General features: G+C 35.9%; 1 protein-coding gene across 2 annotated transcripts in view; it reads right to left on the bottom strand.

Annotated features, from left to right (window-relative positions):
* Positions 1-13698: 13698 nt before the first annotated feature.
* Positions 13699-26081, bottom strand: part of LOC145693605 (transcription factor GATA-4-like) — a 313925-nt gene continuing 301542 nt past the window's right edge. For both annotated transcript variants that reach the window (XM_081769743.1, XM_081769744.1), the window contains 3 exons: positions 20395-20567; positions 16868-17099; positions 13699-15266 (listed from right to left, as the gene is read on the bottom strand). In XM_081769743.1, the coding sequence (XP_081625869.1) occupies positions 14938-15266; positions 16868-17099; positions 20395-20567 (734 nt within the window). In that variant the 3' untranslated portion in view covers positions 13699-14937. The remainder of the gene's footprint in view (positions 15267-16867; positions 17100-20394; positions 20568-26081) is intronic.

Here is a 26081-nt window from a genome sequence, read left to right as displayed (position 1 = left end):
ATTATTCGGCATAAAAAATTCAATCTTCTCCTGGGAATCGTTCAAAGAATCATGCACAAAAATGTTGTAATTTAGCATTACTGTTATACATTATTTGAAATGAAAATGCAATCATCTTCTAGGACTCATTTAGAAAATATGGTTTTACAAAACTTTGACAATTAAGAATCAGTATTACATATTATTTGACGTAAAATTTTGTTTTGGCAACATTTAAAAAAAAATTAGAACTTACTAACTTAATAAATAGAATACTTAGAACAATAGAACAAGTATTCTATTTATTAAAGGAGCAAGTTTTTAACATTAGACTGATATAGTGGCGGATCCAGGATATAAACAGGGGATGGGCTAAACCATATAGTTTGCAGCTTTATCTAGTGTAAAGCAGGATTGAAGCCCATTTTATCCAGTATATACCTGAACGTCATGGGGGGCTATAGACCCTAAGGCCCCCATATATGTATATATATATAACAATGACAAAATATTGCGAGGAAATTTCACATTCGAACAATTTGTTTGGATAAATGAATATTTATGCAAATAATGTACATTTATTCGAAACATTATTGAATATCGAATATAATTATTTGAATAATCATAAGAATAATGAAAATGTATATAATTCTGAATGCACTAGCATATACATACATCTAACTACTATAAGGATGATAAGACCACACCGGACGAACTGTATAAAATATGAATGTATCTGGAGGTTATCAAATTTGTAACAACTAACCTGTCAGTAGTAAATGGCTGAATGCCATGATGATAAACGTGACAGCGTTGCTTGACTTTCCTTTCAAGGCTATACATAAACGTAGAGTAACACCAGAAACAAATTGTCTATACTAGTTGCGTTTCACGTTATTGAGTTTAGGGACAATACGAAACTGGGCCCAAGTATTTCTGACAATATTCAACATGTATAAAATTTGTACATTAATTATTATTATTAATAATAATATTATTATTAAAAAGTTGAGTATCATTTCTAATAGTGCAAGTGCAAAAATAATGAACATTTCTTGATTATGCGACCCGTCACACATATATTGTATTTCTGTTTTCTTCTAATACAATCCTACTGACGCCTGTGAAAAATAACACAAGCAATATTATTATATAGGCCTATATTTTCCTTTCTATACAATGTATGAAAACTAATGTACAAGTCTCATTTAGTTTGAGAAGACGTTGGTTGTGGTTTTAGATGTGTTCTTTACGTAACCTAATACTAGGTAGAACCGTCTTAACTGGGCAAAGCAAGATATTGAGGCCTTTGTGTACCCCAACCATTTACTTTACACACCGAATTAAACGGTGTAAACTTTCATTATAATTAAATTTATCGTTACTTTCAAATAAAATAAATAAAGTCTTCACAATCTTTTAAAACGAAACATCTACAATTTTACGAATTATTACAGAATAATTGGAGGAGTTAAGGATTAGGGAGGAGGAAACTCCGAGAAAGACTAGGATGGGGCATTGTTCACCACAATTTGGAATTGAACCAGGAACCCTTCATATCAGAAGTGAATGCACTATCAAACCCCCAGATCAGCACGAACATTATACACAAAACTTCTAAAAAGAATATCTAACCATGGATTAGGCCCATTGAAGCGCATATGAATTTGAGATATATATATATATATATATATATATATATATATATATATATATATATATATATATATATATTTAGATCAGATCTCTTGTACTCTGATTTGAGAATGTTATTCAACTTTTCCTATGTTATTTATAATTCTTTGCTTGGGTACCATTTATTGCAACATAGGCTATAATTGTTGATAATTGGTTTTCATGCAAACAGATGTGTTACAATATGAATTACTTAACAACGAACACGATAACTTGTAAAATTTACTCAAGGTGTCAAGGATGCATAGGTTTGCGTAAGTTCTATAACTGCCAGTCTGATCATGAATTAAGACGACCCTAGCAAATCAGGAAAAAGAGAAATAATATGTAATCAGTTCCTACATCTTTCAAATTCATATTCTCATTATGAAGCATAGTTGGAGGATGAGGCATTTTTAAAGGCAGAACTCTTTAGCGTTTGTTCATATTTAGGTATTTATACTGATTTTCAGGATTACAAAAGTTCATTTCGTCGCCTAGCATCAGTCAACTGTCTTAAGAGTAATTCTAGTAACTACAATCACAAATATTGTTAACTGCGTTCAAAATAATGAGAGTACTCTAATAATTGTGTGTGATATTGTAGTTTACTAACCGCTTCATGAGAGACATAGTTCATCTTTCTGTTTAACGGACCTCGATTTAGGAAACAACTGACAAAATTTGGTTTCAGTTTGAAAGTCTTTATTTTAAACCAAAAATGTTGAATTTATTTATTGAATTTATTGTATTATATTGAATATTTACAGTGTCATGCTGGATCGTGTACTTGTTTCAAGTACAGTATTGTGTTTACTTCTCTTTCTTTCGTACTATAATTGTGAATATTAGCCATTGCAGACATAGTGTCGGAAATTACGGACACTCGACAGATTACACTGATATTATTCATTTCTTTTTGTCCATTAAAACGAGAAGTGAGTGTATTTTCATGGTCTTTTACATTGCATTTTTGATAAACGTAAAATACGGGAAACGAACAACAACAGATTCTCGACCTGATTTTGGTCTCATCGGCACAGCTTCTCTTGTGGAGCGACTCGCGGTACATCAAATGTACGAACAGAAAACGACTTCAGGTTTCTCACCACCTACTAGTGTTCGTTCATATCTCAGCAAAATATTGTCCTTTAAGCTTTTGAAATCTTTTCTTGTTCCTTCTTACCCTTTTCAATTAATATTATTTTTCATCTTCACTTAAGAGGGGTCTTACGGGGACTATAGCCCCGGGACTTAAAAGTCGACAGGGGTCTCCACTCTAATCAAAATCTCTAACTGGCTATCCAAAAAGAACCATAAAGATACAATCATCATCATAAAATAAAATGATGATAAAACATATGAAACATATTCACTTAACACCACTACTGTACTTTCACAGAAATGTATTAGGTGAAGTCAGCAGGGGCCACATATTTTTTTCTAGCCCCGGGCCTCCAGGTGAGTAAATCCAGCCCTGCTGCACACAAGAATACACTACAGTTTCAAAATACCATTTACATAAGGTAAAGAATTAGGTATTTTTATATACGCTAATTTCGGTGGTAAAATATTATATGACAATATTTCCCTACCAATAACATACAAATTATGCATTTTAAAAATTGCAACCATAGATTGGCTCTCATGTTGGAGCCCAAGGTGATTAAATAACATAACAGACAACCAGATGTACAACGGATATTTGAAAGTAATGTAAAGTTTTCAAGTATTTACTAGAATTGTGCACAGAGAAAAATCCGTTCTCCGGACAGCGGTATATTGTACAAATTTACGGTATCCTCTTGCTCACTTTAGAAATCAGTACGGATCATACGTTATCCATATGCTACATAAGCACTGCCCTTAGATGTTACATCATGCCGTTGCAGGATGTCTGACATCTAACAGTTTTCCGTATATCACATGCATATACTTTTGTTACCTTCGTCAGCTATATGTTATATACGTCCATTTGTATGTGAGATCCTGACCGCCTACATTGTTTCATACGAAAAGTACGTAAGGATGGAACACTTATACAGAAAGTATTATAAAACATGCGTTTTCAGTTATACGTCTACTGTACGTTAAGTCCAAAAACTACAGGAATTACGCATGTAACCTATCTTTTTAAGTATGCCACCTACAATTTTTTTTCTCAGTGTGGGATAATTGGCACTAGTGTGAAACTACCTGAAAAATTAACACCTTCTGTTACCTTTCATAATCATGTTTTATTTTTTCAATATTTTTAAACAAGCTTTGTTTTTCAGTTTATAGCTTCAAATGATAGTCGTTATTGCTTTGTTTTTACACTAACGCAATCTATAGAAAAATTTTGTAAAATATATGAATCCTGCACATCGCTATTCAAGTAGCTATTATTCGTCTGGGTTGTCTGTGATATACATGGACTGGATTTAAGTTGTGTCAGCAATAGGTATTTAGGATTTGTAATTTCAGAACATTACAATGAGTCACTGTCAAGGATGCTTCGATACCTTCATAGATTATATAAATAAGCGCAGGCCAGAGCACTGACAGTAATTCATTGTAAATTTTACTGACAAAACTTATAATAAATGTCAGTACGCGAATACATTTGGAATTAGTGTATATTCGATTGAAATTTGATTTTCTACTGATTTAAGTCTCTCTAGGATACGATAGTTAGCACGAATCGATATCTATATGTTTTGGCTCAAAACTGCGGTGATTCGAGACCGGAATGCCACCTTAAGGTCGATATAACAGAGTGTAAAACGAAAATTCAGGATCGATTATAGAAAGCTTGAAGAAGTCTATTTCTTCTTATATATGGGAAGTATAGTGACTAAAATGGGCAGGGCAGAGGAAGATATCAAGATACGAATCCACCAAGCAAATGGAGGATTTTTGTAATTATACTGAATGTGAAGAAATGGTAATATTTCAAAACAAACAAGAATTAAAATCAATCTTATTGTACGGCTGCGAAACATGGAAAGTGACAGCTACTATCAGCGAACAACTACAAACATTTGTAAACCAATGCCTAAGGAGAATTCTGAAGATAAGATTAATAAAAATAATTACTAACGAAAAACTATGGGAAAGAACAAACCAGCATCTAGTAAATGACTAAATTTAAAATAAAGGAAAATGGAACTGTATAGGTCATACAGTAAGGAAGCAAGAGGGTGCCATAGTGTAAACAGCACTAGATTGGAAGCTAAAATGAGCAAGAAGAAAACGACGGTCCAGAAAAACTTGGGAAGTAAATCGTAGAGGAAGAAGCATGTGAAGGCGGGAAAAGTTGGGGAGAAGTAAAGAGGTTAGCCAGCGATGAGACAAGATGGAAGGACTTCACTGTTACCCTATGTTTCAAGTGGAACAACATGATATAATGGAGCGTATAGCCACATATTATTTCTATACTCCATCGTATACTAACCTCAAATTTACGAAAGAATGAGCTTATATGAGGCTCGGTACACGCTATAATTTTGAAAACAAAAAGTATTTTTTAGTTAGTCCCACAATTGTGCCCTTTGGGTTAAAAGAGATTGTATATTTTTGAAAACGATCTAGCGTATACCTACCAGAAATCGAGCATTACATTAGTCATACCCTCGTACATAAAGGGAAAATACAAATGTACGAAAACTGAAATCGGCGTCTCATTTTGAACAATAGGACCTTAACTTTATTGATCGTAACACCTTACATTATTTTAAACAAACATTATAAATCAACTGCCTTGTTTTGGTCGGAACGGAATATATTTTCTAGTATCATGCTAGTAAGGGGACACGTTAAGTCTAGTGGTTTGAGCGTTCGACTTATGTCCGCGTGGTTCCCAGTCGGTGCTTCCTAATTTTCGGTATTGACCCAGCGTCGTGAGGTAAACTGGGAATCACGTGAATAAAAGACGTGGCTGGGGCTAAATAGCCAACGACCAGCCTAGCGTAGAAAGCTCCTAATATGCCTGTTAGAGTTAGGGCGATGAAACGTGCTCACCACGTGCTCGTCGCGGTGGCTACGCTATAGCACGGCCAACAAGAGATGGTCTCTGACGTTTCTTACCACATGCGGTGGGACATTACAGCCCCTACTTTGATACCAATGTTACAAACTATGATCACTATGTCTTATATCATTAATTAAATTGCCACTACAGTTGCACTGAAAAAAACCTTGACACGCGAGTAGTGGCAATGTCACTGCGAGCTGTCAGAGACGTTCTCTTACTGGACGCACTATAGGCATAGTTCATCCGCTCGCTAACAGATGGCGTTGGAGGGACTGAAGCCCACAAAAATGGCTGTTACGCCAAATGGTAGGGGTAGTAGCATACTAGTACCATGAGGCTAGGGAATGTTTTGATTTTTTTTTTCACCCTAGAAACCTTTCCTTCTCTAGGAATCTTTCGTCGAATATATCTCTCTCCCTTCGCCTAAGCCGCGCAAAAGTAATGTAGGAGAGTCATCTTTCTAGAACAAATAATATATAATGCAGATTGGAAAGTAATTCATATTACCTCATAATTTCCTCATACATCATAATTCTATTAATCTTACGTGTTCAGAAAATGTCTTATTTTGTAACGAAGGATAGTGGTTTCTTGGTTCATACTGGAGTTTGACATTCGGTTAGAAATATACGATACTGTAATTCAACCATCAGCACTAAATGAATACGACATATACAGTGTGTATTATTCTGATTAAAAACACAGATTTTTTAATAACGTTCCAAATTTAGAGTTAATTTTTTCCCCTCTGTCTTTCATTCCCATCATGCGATGGACGGGCCGTAGAAGGTGACGCCTTCTCTTTGGCCAGAGTGATGTTTTTACTATGTGAAGAGTATTATTGTGGGTGGATACAGGTTGCTAGTATATTGTAGGTGCAGTCAGAAAGCTTCTCAGTAGTAGTGGTGTTGTATCCAATAATCGGGAGTGCCACGAGTCATTGGATGGGTTAGTTTGAGGTGAGGTAGAGAGGTTCGGCAGTTGTGTCATGGGAAAGCATGTATCGCCACTAAACTATTATCGATATATATGAGGATGGTGTTGATATATTCGACGCTCAGGGTTGTAGTCATTGGAATTGGTTTCTCGTTCGTATACTGCCAGTAGATGGTCGATTGGAGGATATCCAGTACGGGGGAGAGCAGGGGTCTCATTTAGGAGGATTGTGAGCGTTTCATGTGATGTTGCTATATGGTGAGTTAAACTGTGTATAAAATAAATATACATAGTAATTATATTGAGTGAATGTAAGTATTTTTATATTCAGATAAAGAGACTGTTTCGTGTTTGAGTTAACTGACACAATTTTAACTCCAGTCCACATAATTAACTTAAAGTACATTAAATTGAAAGACACGAAAAATATCTACTTGAACCAAGTTTGAGCAAAATCATTAATTAATTCTGTTTAACACGGTAGACATCTATTGTAAAAATCTTCAGTAACAAAAACCAAAAACAGTTACCAGTGCCATTTACTCAGAAGCTGCGGTATCGACCTATTTACATTAACTTGCTACCTTGTTATATTGCTTTTATGTGTTTATATTACATTAAAATTATTTATTCCCTTTAATTAATCAACACATGAAAAACTATTTTCATTTCTTCTTTTTACGTATTATGATGGTAGTAGTTATTTCACGCCCGACTCAGTCATAAAACTACCAACATAAAGAGAAGTGTTTTATACATATATTGCATCAAGATTATCACCATACTTTGTATTTACCATTTAATTGTCTTGTATAGCCAATTAAAAAAAAAACATATAGAAGATGTAATTTTTCTCTTTTTAAAATATGGTATTACCTTTTGCCGATAACAGTACAGTAACGAACAAAAATTTACACAAACTCTAAACGTTATTTTGTCAATAAACAGTAATCACATTTAGTAGGTTCTATGTTGGCTAATGGTTGGCACAACATTCCCTAGTAGGACACTTTTAGTAGCCCCTACTTTGGTTAATGGTTAGCACAACATTCCCTAGTAGGACACTTTTAGTAGCCCCTACTTTGGTTAATAGTTGGCACAACATTCCCTAGTAGGACACTTGGTAGCCCCTGCTTTGGTTAATGGTTGAAACAACATTCTTTAGTAGCACACTTAGTATCCCCTGCTTTGGTTAATGGTTGAAACAACATTCTTTAGTAGCACACTTAGTATCCCCTAAATTGGCTAATGGTCGATACATTTCCTAGTAGCACACTTAGAGTCCTTGTATTTCAAGTGTGCCCTGCCTGGTGTTCCCTCCCTCGAAAGAGGAGGATCAAGTTGCTGTGGCCGAACTCTTTCAACATTTTCTAGTTGGACACGGACAGGGATGCGACGAGCGCAAGAGTCTTGGTCTTGCAGTTTTTGCAAGAGTCTTGCATACAAGACCAAGACCAAGACCAGGAATCCCGATGCAAGACCAAGACCAAGACCATACCTGCAAGACCAAGACCAAGACTCTTGCGCACGAGTCTTGCATAAGTACTGGTACCGGTACTACTTGAATTCTTTTATAGAATGTAAAAAGGGGAAAAATCATTACATCTTTCACTTGAATTTCTTGGCTTCAGTAAAATACCGCTGGAGTTCCCAGTAGTTTATGCAATCCGTGTGAGTCGATCTTCCCCTGTAGCATATAGCTACAGTATGTCGTTTCCTGAATCAGTTGTTCGCGTTTTCAAGACTTCACTGAGGAACTAATATGTGAGCTATCCAAAAATCCACGTTTCAGATTCCTAAGGTACTCATGCAACAATTTTTATAGAGGGTGTTTGGCTATAGGCATATAATTTGAAGTACTCAGCAACTAACTCTATAAAAAATTGTTGCGGGAGTACCGCAGGATTTTGAAACATGTATTTTTGGATAGAGCACATATTAGTTCCTAAGTAAAGTCTTGACCCGACCACTGTAGGTCAAATAGGTTTGGAGCTATGGACCTTTAAAATTCATTTTCTCACGTTTTCGGCAGCCTATAACTCCGGAAGGAAGCATTTGTGCGCCCAGGTTGGTCTATGATTTTTGTCTCATCTTGGCGTCAAGAATCACCTCCCAAACGTTGTCGGTGTTGTTTTGTAACACCCTGTATAATACCGTACCTTCCATCAACTAGTCTCCTTCGCCTCTCCCTCTCTTTCCTTCCACAATACCCTCTAGTAGCTACCCCACAATGCTGCTACTATTTTTAACACCTTCTCGTTCATTTGCTGTTCAACCCAGCTAATTCTTTCCTTTTTCTCCATGCCCACGTTTCGAAAGCCTCCAATTTTTTCATCGCTTTTGCGTAGTGTCCATGTTTCTGCCCTCATAGACTACATATTAGAATCAGTAAAATAAAGTCTCAATATTTAATTAGGAGTTTGTTCAATACAAAGGTTAGCTAATCGAGATTGAAAACAAAACATATCTGACGCCTTTAGAGTGTAAAAATAATTCTGCAATTCATGGTATTTCAGTTATCTGTGCCGCCTTGACTTTCTTTCATGTGTCTCAGGGGTAGCCTCCCTAATTTGGGAACCAGTGGAGTACTGGATCTGTTAAAAATTTAAAAAGATTACGAAACGTTGTGATTTATCTTACAAGTAGTGAAGCGTGGGCATCCATTAAAAAAAAAGTTATCGCTTATGTCGTACACTATCATCATATTTACACGAAGGTAAACTATATTACATTTAGAAACATACATTGTATTTCCGTTACTATTGCCGCATTGTAGAATTTATTATCCTTTATATCCAGAGTAAAATTTACATATGAAAGGCATAAGATTTCTTAAAAGCAAGAATTGCAAACAAGACCAAGACCAAGACTGGGTGTGCAAGACCAAGACCAAGACCACCCGAGTCTTGGTCTTGATCTTGGATTTGCTCATCACTATGCGACATTCTGAATTACTTCACGGACTTTGCTGTACACTGTCTTGTTAGCCATTTTAAGTAGCCTACAACCTTCACTCGCCAAGACCAAACAACTGAATGACAAATTGGAAACACAACCAAGGTCATTCACTGCTTCCCCAAAACAAAGGGAAGTTTCCTCCGCAAGAGGGCGGCGGGGATGAGGATGAAGTACATTTCACATATTTTCCGAGAGCACACTTGAAATAGAAGGGCTCTAGTAGCCCCTACGTTGGCTAATGGTCGGTACAATATTCTTAATAGCGCACTTAGTGGGATCTGCGTTGGCTAATGGTTAGCACGGTTACGAACTGGTAATTGCAAGAATAAAGACAAAAAATACGTTGCTTCAACGAAGTTCAAATTGTACCGTATGTTGGTCAACCTACAATTTGCCGTCATTTATGCAATAGTTCCGATCTTCACATTTCCGAACTCAATTTTACTTCTTTCATAGGAGTTACGCTGACAATTAAGTTGGTTGGTAAATGCTCGGCAAAGCCGCCAGCTAAAATGTAGGACCAGTGTTGGCAGTTGGCTACTCGAGTTTCCCACTTTTGGACCTACTATCTGTGCTATGGAACTATTTGATTGATTTTATTATTTTTTAACGCAAAGGGGATTATATTCTTTAGAAACCATATTCAAATTTGTTCAAATGTTACTGACAATAGAATATTGTATACCTATTTGTATTCGTGACTGTACAAGAAATAGGATCAGATCACAATACACAATATCAATTTGAACTATCGTGTGCTTCTGATTATCATTAATAAAAAAAAAGGGAGAACAACTAAACTTTCCTTCAGTATAGTAAAACTATTTGTTGACATTTAGAACTTTTATAAATTAGAAATATTGAAACTATAGATACTGTACTAAAATCGTATCTTTTCCGTTATAGCACAATATGGTAGTAATTGTTTCTCTTCTAAGCAGGAAAACGGAAAACAACTTAATTACACTATTATATACGTACATTTATTCAACATGTCTCTAGAAGTTCGATTACGATCTTGTTATTAGGAAAAGTCGTATTATTGTGGTTTGGAGTCCTAATCTAACCTAATACCGAACTTGATTAGATTAAATTAGGTTAGGACGTGTTCTTTTTTTTTAAAAACATCAACTGAAGTTAACTAATTTAAGTGTGTTTCCACATTACATATGATTACTGCAGATGTCTTTCTATAGAGAACTTTGTTTTGCCGTTGTTTTTGTCCTATAACGAAAGAAATCATTCTAAAAATTTGCAAATTAACTTTTAAGTGCTTACTGTATAATCTAAACGAAACAAGTGTTTTCAACAAAGTTCTCAGTGTTACGGAGTGAGAATTTTTACATTGAAAAATTTCCAGTTTGAGGAAAATATACACAAAAAATTAGTTTCCAAATTTTAAAACAAAAAAAAAATATATATATATATTAGAAAAATTTTAAAAATTTTAGTTTGAAATATTTACGCAAAATTTTTTTTAGAAAAATGGACAAAAAGATTTGAAACTTTTAGAACAAAAAGAATTGTTTGAAAATTTTTGAACAAAAAGAATTGTTTGAAAAATTTTACACAAAAAAAGTTGTTTGAAAAACGGATAATATGGAAACATATCTTGGAACACCGAATTGATTAAACGAAGAAACGCTTCTCAGTACCTCCATTTGGTACTTTTATTAATATAATAAATTACAAATTAAATGTGCCCATGAAGTTTCGTTGAACTATTAAGCCATTAAAAAAACTTAATTGACCGAGATATGTACATAAAGAAAAGTATTTATGGTCTGTGTCAAATTGAAGCTTTTAATCTGTAATACCTGTATCCATTTCTGATCCGTCTTAAGCCACATGACGTCACTATTGACTTACAACCTTATTACACAACAATGAGGGACTTGAGCTATAGCACATGGTGTAGTACTTCTGCTCGATGGTTTCAACTTTTCCTCATATAAACGCGATCTCTGCAGAGAGTTCTTTGAAATTTCCATCATTGTTCTTTCTCAACTCCTTAATTGTCGTGTTGGGAGCACGGTGATTCAGTGGTAAAGCACTTTAGTGCGTCGTCGTCCTTGGTTTGATGAAGTTGGTGGTGGACAACATAGTATCCGTGGGTTTTCTCCGGGTACTTTCGTTTCCTCCCACTTTCTCATTCCACCAATTCTTCCATGATCATTTACTTGCCTTAATCATCGTGCCCCCTAGCCTAGAGGGCACAATCGTGAGACGTTAATCTAAAGTTTTCAGTTCATCTTCATGTTTAATTGTCCTGTTTGTTCTTAACTCTTTATTAGGCAATAAATTGAACCTTACTTGTTGGTAGCACATATATTCAGTCTCTTTTCAATCTTATTAACCCGGCTGAAACTTTCAGTTAACTCTTTATTAGGCAATAAATTGAACCTTACTTGTTGGTAGCACATATATTCAATCTCTTTTCAATCTTATTAACCCGGCTGAAACTTTCAGTTAACTCTTTATTAGGCAATAAATTGAACCTTACTTGTTAGTAGCACATATATTCAACCTCTTTTCAATCTTATTAACCCGGCTGAAACTTTCAGTTAACTCTTTATTAGGCAATAAATTGAACCTTACTTGTTGGTAGCACATATATTCAGTCTCTTTTCAATCTTATTAACCCGGCTGAAACTTTCAGTTAACTCTTTATTAGGCAATAAATTGAACCTTACTTGATGGTAGCAAATATATTCAGTCTCTTTTCAATCTTATTAACCCGACTGAAAGTTTCAGTCAACTATTTACGTAAATATGCTAAAGAAAATAATAAGCAGGCAGGTGAACTCACATTATCCTCCCGTAAAAATAAACTCAGTCCCCCTACCGTAGTATTATGATTACATGCCTGTGTCACATAATGTAGTGATATTGGTCCTTGTATTACAAAAGCTCTCCGGATGGAAACGTTCTGTGCGCGGTTACTATAAGTAAATGTATAAATTTTATTGTTAGAAGTATTTAATATAGTATCATTCTGTAAAATTTAAACAAACATAATACGCATTTTCCTCATTCCACAATAGCTACTAAACTATGCTTCAATTGGCAATATAAATACTTTCTACATGATGAAATAATTTTAATTTTTACAGAAAATGAAGAAAAAGTCTTTTTTGCAAGAATTCATTCATCTGTGTTTGAAAATTAATCTGCCCTTGAGCTCTCCGTGACGTTCTCGAATATGAAAAATGATGACTGAAAATAGAATCTCGAGTGAGTGCGTGCTCGAGAACAAATTATTTTCAAATACCAGTGAATGCATTGCTGTAAAGACTTCTTATAAGCTCTCGCATATTTACCAAACAACTTACAAAGGTCTGTAAAAATCTTGTAAAAGAATCTCAATGCATTACCAAATATTACTTACAGATCAGTAAGGGTAAGTCAACTGGAAACCATAAAAGTAGAAATAAAAATCAGCATATGGCGCCAGTGAGCTGTAAGTTGACATGCCTGTTTACGATAGTATGCCGGATGTCTCCTAGGTGGCAGCAGCCGGCAGATGCACAAACACCGGCGCAACAACAGTTCCAAAATGGCAGCCCCACTAGCCACATGCACCAGCGAGGAGCAGTGTTCTGTGATTCGGTTTTTGCGAAGTGAAGGTGTGAAACCGATTGACATTTTTAGGCGAATGAAGGTTCAGTATGGAGATGCGTGTTTGTCACAGCCACAAATCTATGAATGGTGCCGGAAATTTGCAAATTGTGTTACGTCTGTGGCCGATGCTCCACGCCCCGGCCAGGCTCGGCGCGCAGTGACTCCAGAGACCATTGCAGCCGTTGAAGCCATCGTTTTGGAAAACCGCCGTGAGACAACCTGAAACAAAGCGAGCGAGCAAGGAGTGGCGCCACTCCTCATCACCGAAACCCAAAAAGTTTCGGACACAGCCGTCGGCAGGAAGTTCCACTCCGATGAAGAGGTACGCAACGCGGTGCACGAGTGGTTGCGCCGTCGCCCAAAATACTTTTTTTCTGCAGGTATTCAGGCTCTTCTGAAGCGCTGGCGGACTTGCATTGAACGAGAAGGGGACTATGTTGAAAAGTGATTTACTTCTGTACCCTGTGTGACCAATAAATAATATTTAAAAAAAATAATTATGGTTTTCATTTGACTCCCCCTCGTAGAAATAAAAATAGACAATTAATGTACTGTTAGAAACAATATTAGCCTAAGTAAAGGTTGGAGGTATAGGTAAGAAATGATAGCTCCAACCTATATTTAATACTGTTTCTGACTGTACAAGAAATATAACAATTAAGGAGTAACTTCCTTCAACATGCATTTTCTTCTCACTCACTCCCCAAATCTTTATTTGTCATTATTTTCCTCATAGTTTTGTATTTGATTTCCATTGTCTTTTACCCCTTAATATAGCAAATAGTGGTGGTGATAATGCCTTCGCAGATTCAGTGGTGCAATCTGCTCCACCAAACTTTAGAGGCTCCCTGAAATCATGAAATTCGATTATCATATCACTTTTTTTAAAAAAAAAGTTCTGCAGGATGGGTTCAGAACCAGTTTCACTGCCACTAATCGCAAGCATGTATTTTAACACTTTGACTACCATTTTTTAAAATGCGAACATTCTTTTATATGTACGACTCCTTTTATGTGAGATATTCATGACATCTCTACACAGTTTTGGAAACAAAACACAGTTTCCTGCTCACATCTGACCCGATGGGAGAACAACGTGCATTCTTTTTTTAGAATTTTCTAAAAACAAATTCCGAACGATGTTTGAATTATTCGCATAGGACACATGTGTCCCGTTGGTAGTCAAAGGGTTAAAATCAAATGTGCATTTTTTTTTTCTCCAGAAACCCGTAAACAAATAATCAAGAATCTGTACAGGTGATTTTGGCCACCTCCGTAATTTGGCCTTACGTTTTGGAAACAGGAAGATAATACAATTGTGATACGTAAAGCTTTGGCCACAGTTGGACAGTTCGGGACGGAAAGTGGCCAACTTTAAGAAGCTTTGCTGTACAATGATGTTCGTTTCATATTTTCAATTCTCGTTCAAACAAATATTCTAGTGCTTATTGCGTCACTTTAAAAACATATACTCACTGTTTATTCACTTAAAATTGAACCTATTCTCGAGAAGCTTAAGTTCTTATTTAGTTTATTAATTGCAAGTCGTAAACGTAATGTGTTACTACTATCATTATGGCACTTACAAAACAAAATTTCGATGGAAAAACAATCACAGTTGTAAATAAACTGAGCTTACGTAAATTAAGTCTTAGGGCTGTTTCGTTGCCCTTGGGAAACATATTCACAAAGAATGCATTGGAACCCCGAAGGAATGACCGTGAAACTTTAATGTCAAATAGATGTTCTTCGCTTTATGTTGTGGCCATGAGCTTTGTAGCCATATGAGCGTGGTTCATCATGACATAACTAGCTTCCGGAGTGGGGCAGGCTAGTCCAAACAGTTGTTCCGATCCATGCATTCTCTGATGGGGAACACCGGACGAGGACATAAAAGACACTGTTGATTCCCCAGTTCTAGACACTAATGGTTTCACGTCCAATTCCGTTTTGATGGTTGGAGAACTTGATGATGCTGTGGTGAGTGTGGCTCTTGAACTGTGATTGTACGACTGGTTTGAGGATGACTGTGATTGGTCCTGGTTGTTGTCGTTTGAGTTCTCGTGGTGGTGTTCTTTCCCCTCTGAAACAGAAAGCAAAATAATTGTTAGTTAATATGCACTAGCTGTTACTATACAATACGAGTCATTGATATTATTTCTACATATTGAATTTTAATATGCATTAGTCTTGTAATAATTAATGACACTAATATACCTTGAGATGACGGTTGTATATATAGTATGGAAACACTAGAGAGACAAGTGTACGCATGATTATGCGCTAAAAGCGTCAAGAAAATGGTACTTCGTACGTTTCTCGAGATGTGCAGTAACATAAAAAAATTCGATAAAACAATCAGTTTTGCTCTTTGTGATTAAAGTGTACAGTCTTGTGTAATAAACCATGTTAATTAAACTTAAAATGCGTTCTTGAATGTAAATCAAAGAGGTCCGTTGCAAAAATGCAACTCAGAGTCATAAAGGGTTGCAGGATGCATTAGTATTCATGCGCTACAGTATCGGACAGCTGTACTACGAACAAAGGCATTTCGTTCAGTTCGAGAAAAGTGAGCAGATTGGACTTGGAGCGATCCTCCATCCGTTACAGACGAGCAGGTAGAGTGAGTGCGATGTCTCCCTGAAATTGTCACTGGACTGTCAGCGAGGTATTCACAGAAGCTGAGACAAACTGAGACATCAAAGTTCTGCCACATGCTTTTCCTTTTGCCACATTCTGTTTTGGAACATCCACACAATATTCGCATATGTAAACTCCTGCTTTTGGACTTGTTTCTGCAGTTGATAGAACAGACATCCTAGGGACTAAATATAACCAAGAATAATCATTCACAACTTCTAAGTAACAATGACGTTATTTTTTTTCTTTTCGGATCAAAAGACCCCATATATTTCAATCAAAAATTTTCTTGTAAGCCTTATATCTGGAGAACTTCATATAGTGTAGCCGATCCCAAACTATCGCTTAATTCGGTAATGATGTGCTTATTCCGCAGAAAATACGAAAACTATATTTAGGGGCCGTTCAAAAATTTTGTGGCCCCTGATTCAAAAATTAATTATTGACCAAGATTGGAATCTTTTGATCCATTTCTTTGGTTTTCCCATTTTTTTTATTTTTTCCTTTTATTTATTTATTTTGTACAACAAGGACACATTCGGCAAATCGAATGCCTATATGACATGTGTGTTCCATAAGTTGTCTAATTATCATTTTGTCTGCCATTGTTAAGGTATGGTAAGGGAAGAGTGGGATTGTGCAATTAAAACTACACAATTTCCGCAATATTTCACCGAAATTCATTGACCCCCCATTTCTCTATGGGATCAATAACGACAAACTCCATACAAGGTAAAAGCTTTATTCTTCCACAATAATCTATCATCTAGATCATCCTTATACGTTTATACATTAACAGCTGTGCTATGCCGCTCCAAACACATGCATGTTTCAAGCAAATACAGTCCATTGTGCGTATAGAAGTGAAAACAAGAATTTTAGGAATGATCAAAAAAAGGAATCAAAAGATTGCGATCTTGGCCGTAATTAGTTTTTCCTAAATCGAGCTTTCTATCTTTACGGTTTCCGTAATGTGTTCCTTTTGATCCTACGTAATGAACCTAAGTAATAATAACAATAATAAAGATCGTTAAAAAAACATACGAGAAATACTTTTCTCCTTGTTCTCATCATCTTTCTTCATTTGATTCTTGGGCTTTCTCTTCCGCGTTTGTATTCCGTCCTTTCTCATGGCTAGAGGTCGATTCACACCATGAAGTTTGAAATACAGGCCGCAAGCGTTACACACAGGTTCTCCTTCGTTGTTCCGTCGCCAAAGAGTCGTTGTCCGCGTTCCACAGTTTGTACAGCATAAGCCTAACCGTCGAGTGGCGGTCTGTAAAGAAAGTAAAATATATATATTTCAAAAGGAAGCAAAATAAAATATTTAATAGAAATTTTACGAACATATTGTATAATTTAATTAACATTACGATTACAATCCACTGCCACTGATTGATAGTCTCTTTATTTGATCTACTTTAATTTATTCGAGGGTAGATTCAGTTGATAGTTTAAAATCAAGGTTTTGTAAAGTAGTGAAAATATCGCCATTGACCCCGGTGGAAGAAAATTCTTGTGTCAGAGACACTAGCGTTGAAATAGATATGACAAAGACATACGGAATTTAAACAAATTTGACGGATACATCTAACTTTGAAAGAAAATATAATAGAGACATCTAGCTCTGAAAGAATAGGCAGAGATTTCTAGCTTTGGAAAATATGGCAGAGACATCTAGCTTTCAAAGGAATATGGCAGAAAATCTAGCTTTGAAAGAAATATGACAGAAACTTACAACTTCGAAAGAAGTATGACACACACACACTTAGCACTAAAAGGTTCATGGCAGAGACATTTAGCGTTAAAACGAAGCGAATATGAAGAGACATGGCAAAGATATTTACCGTTAAGAGATATATGACAGATACTCCTAGCATTGAACAAATATGGCAGACAAATCTAGCGTTAAAGAAAATATGGTGGAGACATCTACCTATGAAAGAAATATTGCATAGACGTCTAGCTTCGAAAAATATAGCGCTAATATTAGCTTTAAAATGAACACGGCAGAAACTTCTAGCTTTGAAATTGATAAAGCAAACTCTTAACGTTGAAAGGAATACGGTACAGGCTTTTAGTGTTAAAAGAAATATGACAGGAACATCTAAATATGAAAGAAATATGTCAGAGACATCTAGCTTTGAAAGAAAATGTGGCAGAGACATCTAAAAATGAAAGAAAAATGGCAGTGGCGTTTGGCTTTGAAAGAAATATGGCAGAAACGTGTAGCTTTGAAAAATATGGCAGAATCATGTAGCTTTGAAAGAGATACGGCAGAATCGTGTAGCTTCGAATGAAATACGGCAGAATCGTGTAGCTTCGAATGAAATACGGCAGAATCGTGTAGCTTTGAATGAAATACGGCAGAATCGTGAAGTTTTGAAAGAGCATGAAAAGGGATTTATTTTTTTCCTTCCCTGCAATATGGGTATCAAATCAAAGGTCTCATCACGAGAATTCCGAATATATATTGTAAGAAGAGAAAAGAAGATAGATAAAATTAGAGGGATAAATAAAATCAACAAATGATAAATAAAATTAACAAATAAAAGAAATACCAAGACTACGGTTAAAATAATTCATTGCCCTCTGTTTCGAAAAAGTTTTCACTTACCAATGGTAAACTAGATTTTAAATTAGCCGTTAAGTCGGAAGCCCTCAGATCTACTTTGTACTCTTTGTACTAATAAGAAGAGGAAGGTCTTCAACTTACGGCTATTAATAACTGAAAACTTATTTCCAAGTTTTCAGTTGGGAACCAACAACGATGAATTATTTTCACGGTAGTAAATTTCTAGACTTCCAAACTATGTATACGTGTCGGAAGCCTTATAGTCATCATCCATCTGTCTGTCGACAGGTATCAAAGAAAAAACGGTATGAAATATTAAATAAGACTCTGTCAGTAGGAGCCTCTCCTCATAGCCTATGTATGATGATGTTGCATCTTCTTTGGGTCATGAATCTGTCCGAGTCAACAGCTCTGGTGGTTATGTGTCTGACTTCCTTTGAGTCTTCTGAGTCACTGCATTGAGATTATCTGAAGATATATTTTTTTCATTGAAGATGGTATAATCACACTGGAGAATAGTAACTTTGTTGGGAGAAAGGTGCGGTGGGAGGCAGAATGGTAAATTTCGGTGAATGAATGGCATTTTGGGGAATGAATGGTAAATTTCGGTGGTGAATGGTCAAGTTGGAGGAGAGTAAAAGAATAGTAATTTTTCGGGGGAGAGAAATGGAAATTTGGGGGAGAAAGGTAAATTAGGAGACAGAATAGTAACTTTTTGGGAAAATTGTGAATTTGAAGGTTGTGTTTGAGGGAGATGAGCGACACATCATTACAAACCTTTTGCACGCATCATTTGTCGTTTGTTTTACATCATACCACTTTTTTTAATGATCTCGTAGAATGAAGGTGTTTAGGTGAGACCGGCCCAAAATGGCATACCTGGGTAAAATGGCATAGTGGTTGTTCTCGGAAAGTATTTGGTTAGAAACAGGCAGTAAATGGTTTAAATGAGAAGTTGAGCTAGCAACACTAATGAGTAAAAATGGCGCGTGTGTAGGTAAAACACAGTAGGCGTTATCAGCGACAAAGTGATTTTGGTAGGTAAAACTTTCATTTTCTTCTGTTTTTGAAGTTGAGTTATTTTACGACATGAGGAAGTACAAATATTTGAACATGTCGATTGTAAAGTACATTCAATTAAAGGTAGGTTAAGCGTAGAAACTTCAAGATTAAGCTTTCACATAATGTGCAGCTACCTGTTTTTGTTTTCCCTGCGCATCAGGGCAAAATGGCACAGTGCGCCATGTATCTACTCTAACGAACTTTACAGAATGTCCAAAGCCGGAGAAGGTTGGTTGCGTTGTCAGCTTTGTTTTCTCTGGGGCCATGCTGCATGTGCTGCATTATCTCCAAGGGCCAAGATGTTTGTTTGTGAAGTCTGTGAAAGTTGAACTTTACTTAGTGCTTCATTTTCAGTTTTCATCTTGTGTGTTATCGGCATAATCCTGAAACATATTTTTAATTTCTTTAATATTCTTTAATTTCTTTTAACATATTCTAAATTTTTACGTTGTTTTGCAAATAAAGTTTAGGCCTACATTGATATATCTAAATGTATTTGATTGAAAATCTTCCTTCAGACATTCTGTATGTTTTTCTCAGCATTCCCTTGCGTATACTATGTTTATATGTTTCATAGAAGCAAGATAGTGTGCCATTTTGCCCTGCCTGCCTACCCGGGCAAAATGGACTTTCGAAACTTTTTTAAAAAATCTAAAAATAAGAACTTTAACAATAAATAATCTTACTGATCTCCACGCCAATACTCAAAGAACATTCCAAAGAAGCATTCACAAAAAAAAAAAAAAAAAAAAAAAGGAGAGAGAGAGAGAGAGAGAGAGAGAAAGTTTTAAACCTATTCTGAGGAAATATTCAAACATTAAGTCGATGTATGCCATTTTGGGCCGGTTTCCCCTATATTTTATGGTGACTGTACATAGAAAAACGAAACAGGTTGAAGCTTTATACATACAGTACTTACCGAAGTGATACTTACCAGTCTTTTGGAGGGTTTGATAAGAGGTCGATTCATTCCGTTCATTTTATGGTAAAGTCCGCATGCATTGCACAAATAATGTCCTGTTCCATCTCGTCGCCAGAGAGGAGTAGAGATGGCGCCACAGTTAACACATTCTCTTCCTTCCGAAAAAGAATAGTCCATTTGGCTTTCTGAAAGAAAATATTGATTTAAAATGTTAGTGTCGGAGAATCTTTCTGGAATAGTAACGTTCGTTTTCCTATAAATATTTGCAAGAAAATATCTCTTATATTGTACAATTTACTAGAATTCAATAAGTACAATTTCAATAAATCTTTCTGTGTAGAATAAGAATATGGGGAGTATGTTCTAGAATTCTTTTACATCACTTTTTATGCTCTAAATAATAATTTACGATACTATTTTCTCGGTGCATGCACAGCAACTTGTCCTAGATGGTAACTCTAAGCAAAGATAGCTATATCTACTTCGGCCTATACTAGTGCACAGGCGCGGATCAAAGGGGGTTATAGGGGCTATAGCCCCTTTGACGCTCAGGTATACACTGGATAAAATGGGCTTCAATCCTGCTTTACACTGGATAAAGTGGAAAACTACGGTTTAGCCCCTCCCTTGATCATATCCTGGACCCGACACTGCTAGCACAGGGCGAACTTGTTGATCCCGCGCAGTAGCACGGGTTTTCATCCGTAGGGAGTAGGTGTGTTAGCGAAAGTGAATATGCACGTATACTAAAATTTTCCTTAGGAACCAGTCAAATCTATGTAATCCTAATGTGAATTGACAAATAAGAACATGCATTTGGAATACGGTCTCCACTAATAGATTTTACCTTCCTACATCCGTCAGCTGCAATTTCCGCTTAAGCTTTCACTGAAATTAAATACATCACAAATACCGACAATTTTCTGCCAAGATGGTTCTGGAAATCTTAATCTCAAATGCAAATTAACATGCACCGAAGTCAATTTAATTTGAGAGGTGAACACACCTAGAATTCATTCACCAATATGGCTACAATTTCAATCAATATGTTGCGTATTCTAAGCCCTACAATATTTTCAAGTTTGTACTTCCTGTAAAGTATTTCTACTTATAGGCTAGTACCAACCTAAATAAGTGTAATAAAAACATCTTTTATAATTATTAGTGTATAAAGGAAAATTTCTCTTCGTTTAATGAGTTGTTACATATATCTACAATAAAAGGGTAATCGAGTAAGCTTTTCAGTGCTGTATCTCAGTTGATACGTGAGAGCTACATGTTAGCCGGTCGCTTATACAGATCTAATACGTCACGTATAGGCATGGGCGCGAGACCAAACGAGACGAGAACTGAAACAAGTCTCGTCTCGTCTCGCAAAATCAAAAGCTGTTCTCGTCTCGCGTCTCGTCTCGTCTCGCAGACCTAAGTTCTCGTCTCGCGTCTCGCAAAATTTTGGAAGTCTCGTCTCGCGGTCTCGCGCGAGACTTCTCGCGTTGGTCTCGCGGTCTCGCAAATCAATACTGGAATAATATAGTCTTCATTCGACCCTTTTAAAATAATGTATACTCAAAGTTTACATAGTTTTGTTTCATAGTTGCATTGTTACACCATGCTTATCCATTCATTCCGATTCACAATGCCTGATTTTACAGCCCACATTCTCGGTATTAAAAAATGCCATTTTTCTGTAGTCTTTGTCTATGTAAAGTATGAATGAAATCGGCATGTTACATTTGAGTAATCTTACTTGCAAGATAAAACTTTCAAATAACTTGGTAAGAACGGTAACTCAAATAGTCGTATTTATAGTAAACATGCAGCGTTAGTAATATATATTTCACAACTTAAATGCACTTTCATCTCAATACAAACCGTCTTTCGCAAACTGAGGAATGGAATGAAATTCACGCAACGAACCAAGCTCATCTGAAATAATATTGCAAACTGTTTGCAATCTGAAACACTAGTTTTTTCCTCAAAATCAAAACAAAACCATAAAAAAGTAGTGGAGTACCGACAGCATTTTTCTCCCCAGTGACGACGCCAGCTTTAAGTTCTTAGGGGGGCAGATACATTTTCAGGGGGGCGGCTATTTGCCATGCCAAATATGACATATTTATTACGTTTGACTTATTTTACATTACATTGTGTAATTTCGTTGCTGTTTTTATATTAGACCGATATGATTATAACTTAAACTTATTTCAGGTAAAGTTTGTAACTAACAAATAAGTAACGTCTGCATATGAAATATTTTTCAATGAAACTTTTGAAATCCAAACATAAATTGAATTACTTTCGCATATGCTAAGAGTAACACATTCGTCCAGTACTATATGCTACGCATCTCTCTCTCTCTCTCTCTCTCTCTATATATATATATATATATATATATATATATATATATATAGGGAGAGAGAGAGAGAATTTACGAGGAGTTGCTGAAAATATCCTAGTCCAATCCAGAAGGAGTGTAGGTACTAGGTAGAAAAATGAAACCCCAGTTTAGAAAAACATATCTCTGTATGTACAAATACAAATTTGCATATTAATAATGAAATTCCTATTGTTTCTCAGGCTTCTGAAGTGATTATGTGTGCCCAAAGAGATAATTTCACGAACATTCAGATCCTAACTGTTATACCATTTTTATTCCACCAAGGAAAGTCACCGAAGTAAATTAATTAGGAAATCAGTACCACCAAGGGTCTCTCCTCCGTTATATACAATGGTGAAGAAGTAAGTGGTTTAGTATGAACGTGGTGATTTCTCAACAAATTATGTTTTACATCCAGGATGATTAAAAGCAATGACTCTTCCCGAAATCATGGATGCAATATGTGACATTGTTCTTGAAAATTGCACTATTTCAGTCAGTGGTGGATATAGCCCGGGGCCGGAGGGTATAGGCCACCCCAATTTTTGAGTGACAAAAATAATTTAAGCTATTGTTTATATACTTTTTAAAGTGTATAGTAAACTCACGATATACATATTATAGTCTGAGGTCTGGCTGCACTCCGCTTTCTCAGTTTTTACCTTCTCAGCAAAACTTGTGTCAGAGATTCTGGGCATTTCTTTGGAACTCGTCGGTAGCATAATTCAGAATGGCTTGGGTATGCTCAAGTTCTCGACATAATGGGTTCCCAAAATATTTGTCAGGAGAATAAAAGAGTGACGGCATTAAGAGAAATCTTCTTTCAATTTGACCGTAATGCTGATCAATTTCGCTCACGAATAGTAACCATAGATGAAATATGGTTGTACCACTATGATCCTGAATCGAAACAACAGTCAATGGAGTAGTAGCGCTCATTTCTCCAATGCCCCAAGAAGTTCAAGACACAGAAGTAGGTTGAGAAACTGTTTGCAACATTCTTCTGGGGTAAGTATGGAGTCGTACTCATAGACTACCTCCGCAACGGTCAAATAATTAATCCAGAATCTCTACATTACTTACAAAACTGAAAGAAAAATTCAAATTTCAACGCACTGGAAAATGAAAAGAAAGGAATTCTGTTTTTTTTTTTTTTCAGCATAATACATCTGTCCATCAAGCCCCTGCGAACACAACTGACATTGCATAATCTAGGATTTCAATGTCTAGTTCATCATTATTATTCCGCAGATTTAGCTCCGTCTAACTATTACGTGTACTTAATTCCCAAACTTAAATAACACTTGAAAGAACGCAATTTTAGATCTGATAGGGATAGTGCTACGAACAGTGGTGTGAGGAAATCTTCAGATTTTTTAACTTTTCTGCAAAAACTAGAGCAGTGTACAAGGTAGTATATTGACTTTCGGGGAAAGTGTAGAAGAAGTAAAACTTCACCATTCCACGTGCACTCCTTCTGGGTTAGGCTACGAATTTTTCAGCAGCTCCTACTCAATATGGTAGACGTCACGTCAGTACTTTGAAACAAAATAAGTAAGGGAGCAATAGTGTAAGCCAATTACTAACTAAAGATCAGCACCCTGACAATACGTTTTATTGGGAATCAATTTAATTCCATAAATTTATTATTATCATTTGCAGGAAGGGAAAACACAACTCATTTTATCCCCTTCAAAAAATTAAGCCCTGGTAGTTGCAAACTAAGCTGTTATAAGCACATCCTCTGAATATTGAAAGCCGAGAATAATGTTTCAGAAAAAAGAAGTATAGAACCTTTAAATAAAACAAAATATGAAACTGAAAACTTCAAACCTGGATAAATACAAACAAGTTACGTAACTGGTTTTACCTTTCTTTTATTTCCAATCGAAGTTGATCCAATGAGAAGAAAACAAGTCGACCAAATCTACTATTGCTCGCTAGGCACAATAATTAAAAATCATAAGAAGTATAACTAAAATTTACCTCAAAAGGCGCTAAATTAGAAAACAGAAATACTCAGCCGCTCAAAGAAGAAAGCTTGAGGACTTATCTACTACATAGTAAATGCATGGAAAGTACAGTAGACTACAATTTGACAATGAGATTGGTTATGATACTGATATAAAATACTACATGTAGAATGTTTAAAGATTGTAGGAATCTTGGGGGGGGCAGTCTAGGTAGCAGTCAGGGGGGCAGAAGTAGCTACTAGGGGGTGCTCGCCCCCTTGCCCCCCCTCTGGCGTCGTCACTGTTTCTCTCCCCCCTTTTCTGACGAATAAAATCTAAGCAGATATCAGTTCTGGTTTTGGTGAGAGGATCCGTCTTGCAGCCATAAATCCATTTATCCTAAATTTATGTTTACGGAAACAAACAACTGCTTTATTTGACTAAAAAATTTTCCTTCTTAGACAAGCCAATAGGCCCTTTTTCTGCCTTCATAAAACAAGTTACCGTAAGAAAACAATTTGGTGGGCAGGGGAAACAATATATATAATGCATTGAAAATAGGAAGAAGAAAGTCAGAGTGTCAGAGACAGACAGAAACAGAGAGAGAGAGAGAGAGAGAGAGAGAAGATATGGTATCCTCTGACCGAAGCCTCGAATTTCTGCACTGAAGGAAAAATCAAAGCGAGCCGTATATTTTTGAACTAGGATATTTTTACCGAGGGTGCAATAACAGAAGACCGGAAACCGCAGCCGCGAATATGCAATGTTACCTAAGTTCATTGTTTCGACAAAATTTTCCGAAAAGACAGCTTCCAAATATGTCCTCAATAAAGAAAAAAAAATGCATTGTATTGGTGTTTGCTATCCTGCTTTTATGATTTGTCAAGATGTTGTCTCATCATCAGGAGGAGGGTGGATACACAAGACAACGTGTCGTTTTTTTCCCTATTTTCCTCCCCCTCCTCAAGAACTTTATGACCAAAGATCTTGGCTCACGACCCCAAAGAGAAAATAAAGAAAACAGTGTAGATAATGGAAGAATCTATTTTATTACATTTTGGGAAAGTAATGACTAAGGCCCGGATTTTTATGTAGTCCAAAGTACCGAAATATGTACATAAATATGTAGCAAAAATCAATGAAATATGTAAGAAATATGTTAAAAATATGAAAATATGTAAAAGTATTTTTTCGTGTTTATTTTGTGTCTGTGCTATTTTCTTATCTAATTAATATACTGTAACATATTTATGTAATAAAAGCTTAACAAGTGTAAATAACTTCCTACAGATACGTACAAATTTTCAGAAGAAACAAATGAAAATATGTATAAAGAAATTAAAAAGTCACATTATTGAACATATAAACAC

The sequence above is a fragment of the Thermobia domestica genome, chromosome 8 (assembly GCF_964235325.1).
Source record: "Thermobia domestica chromosome 8, izTheDome1.hap1.1, whole genome shotgun sequence".
Taxonomy (NCBI): Eukaryota; Metazoa; Arthropoda; class Insecta; order Zygentoma; family Lepismatidae; genus Thermobia; species Thermobia domestica.
Note: the sequence above shows the minus strand (reverse complement) of the source record. Positions and strands in the feature narration are given on the sequence as shown.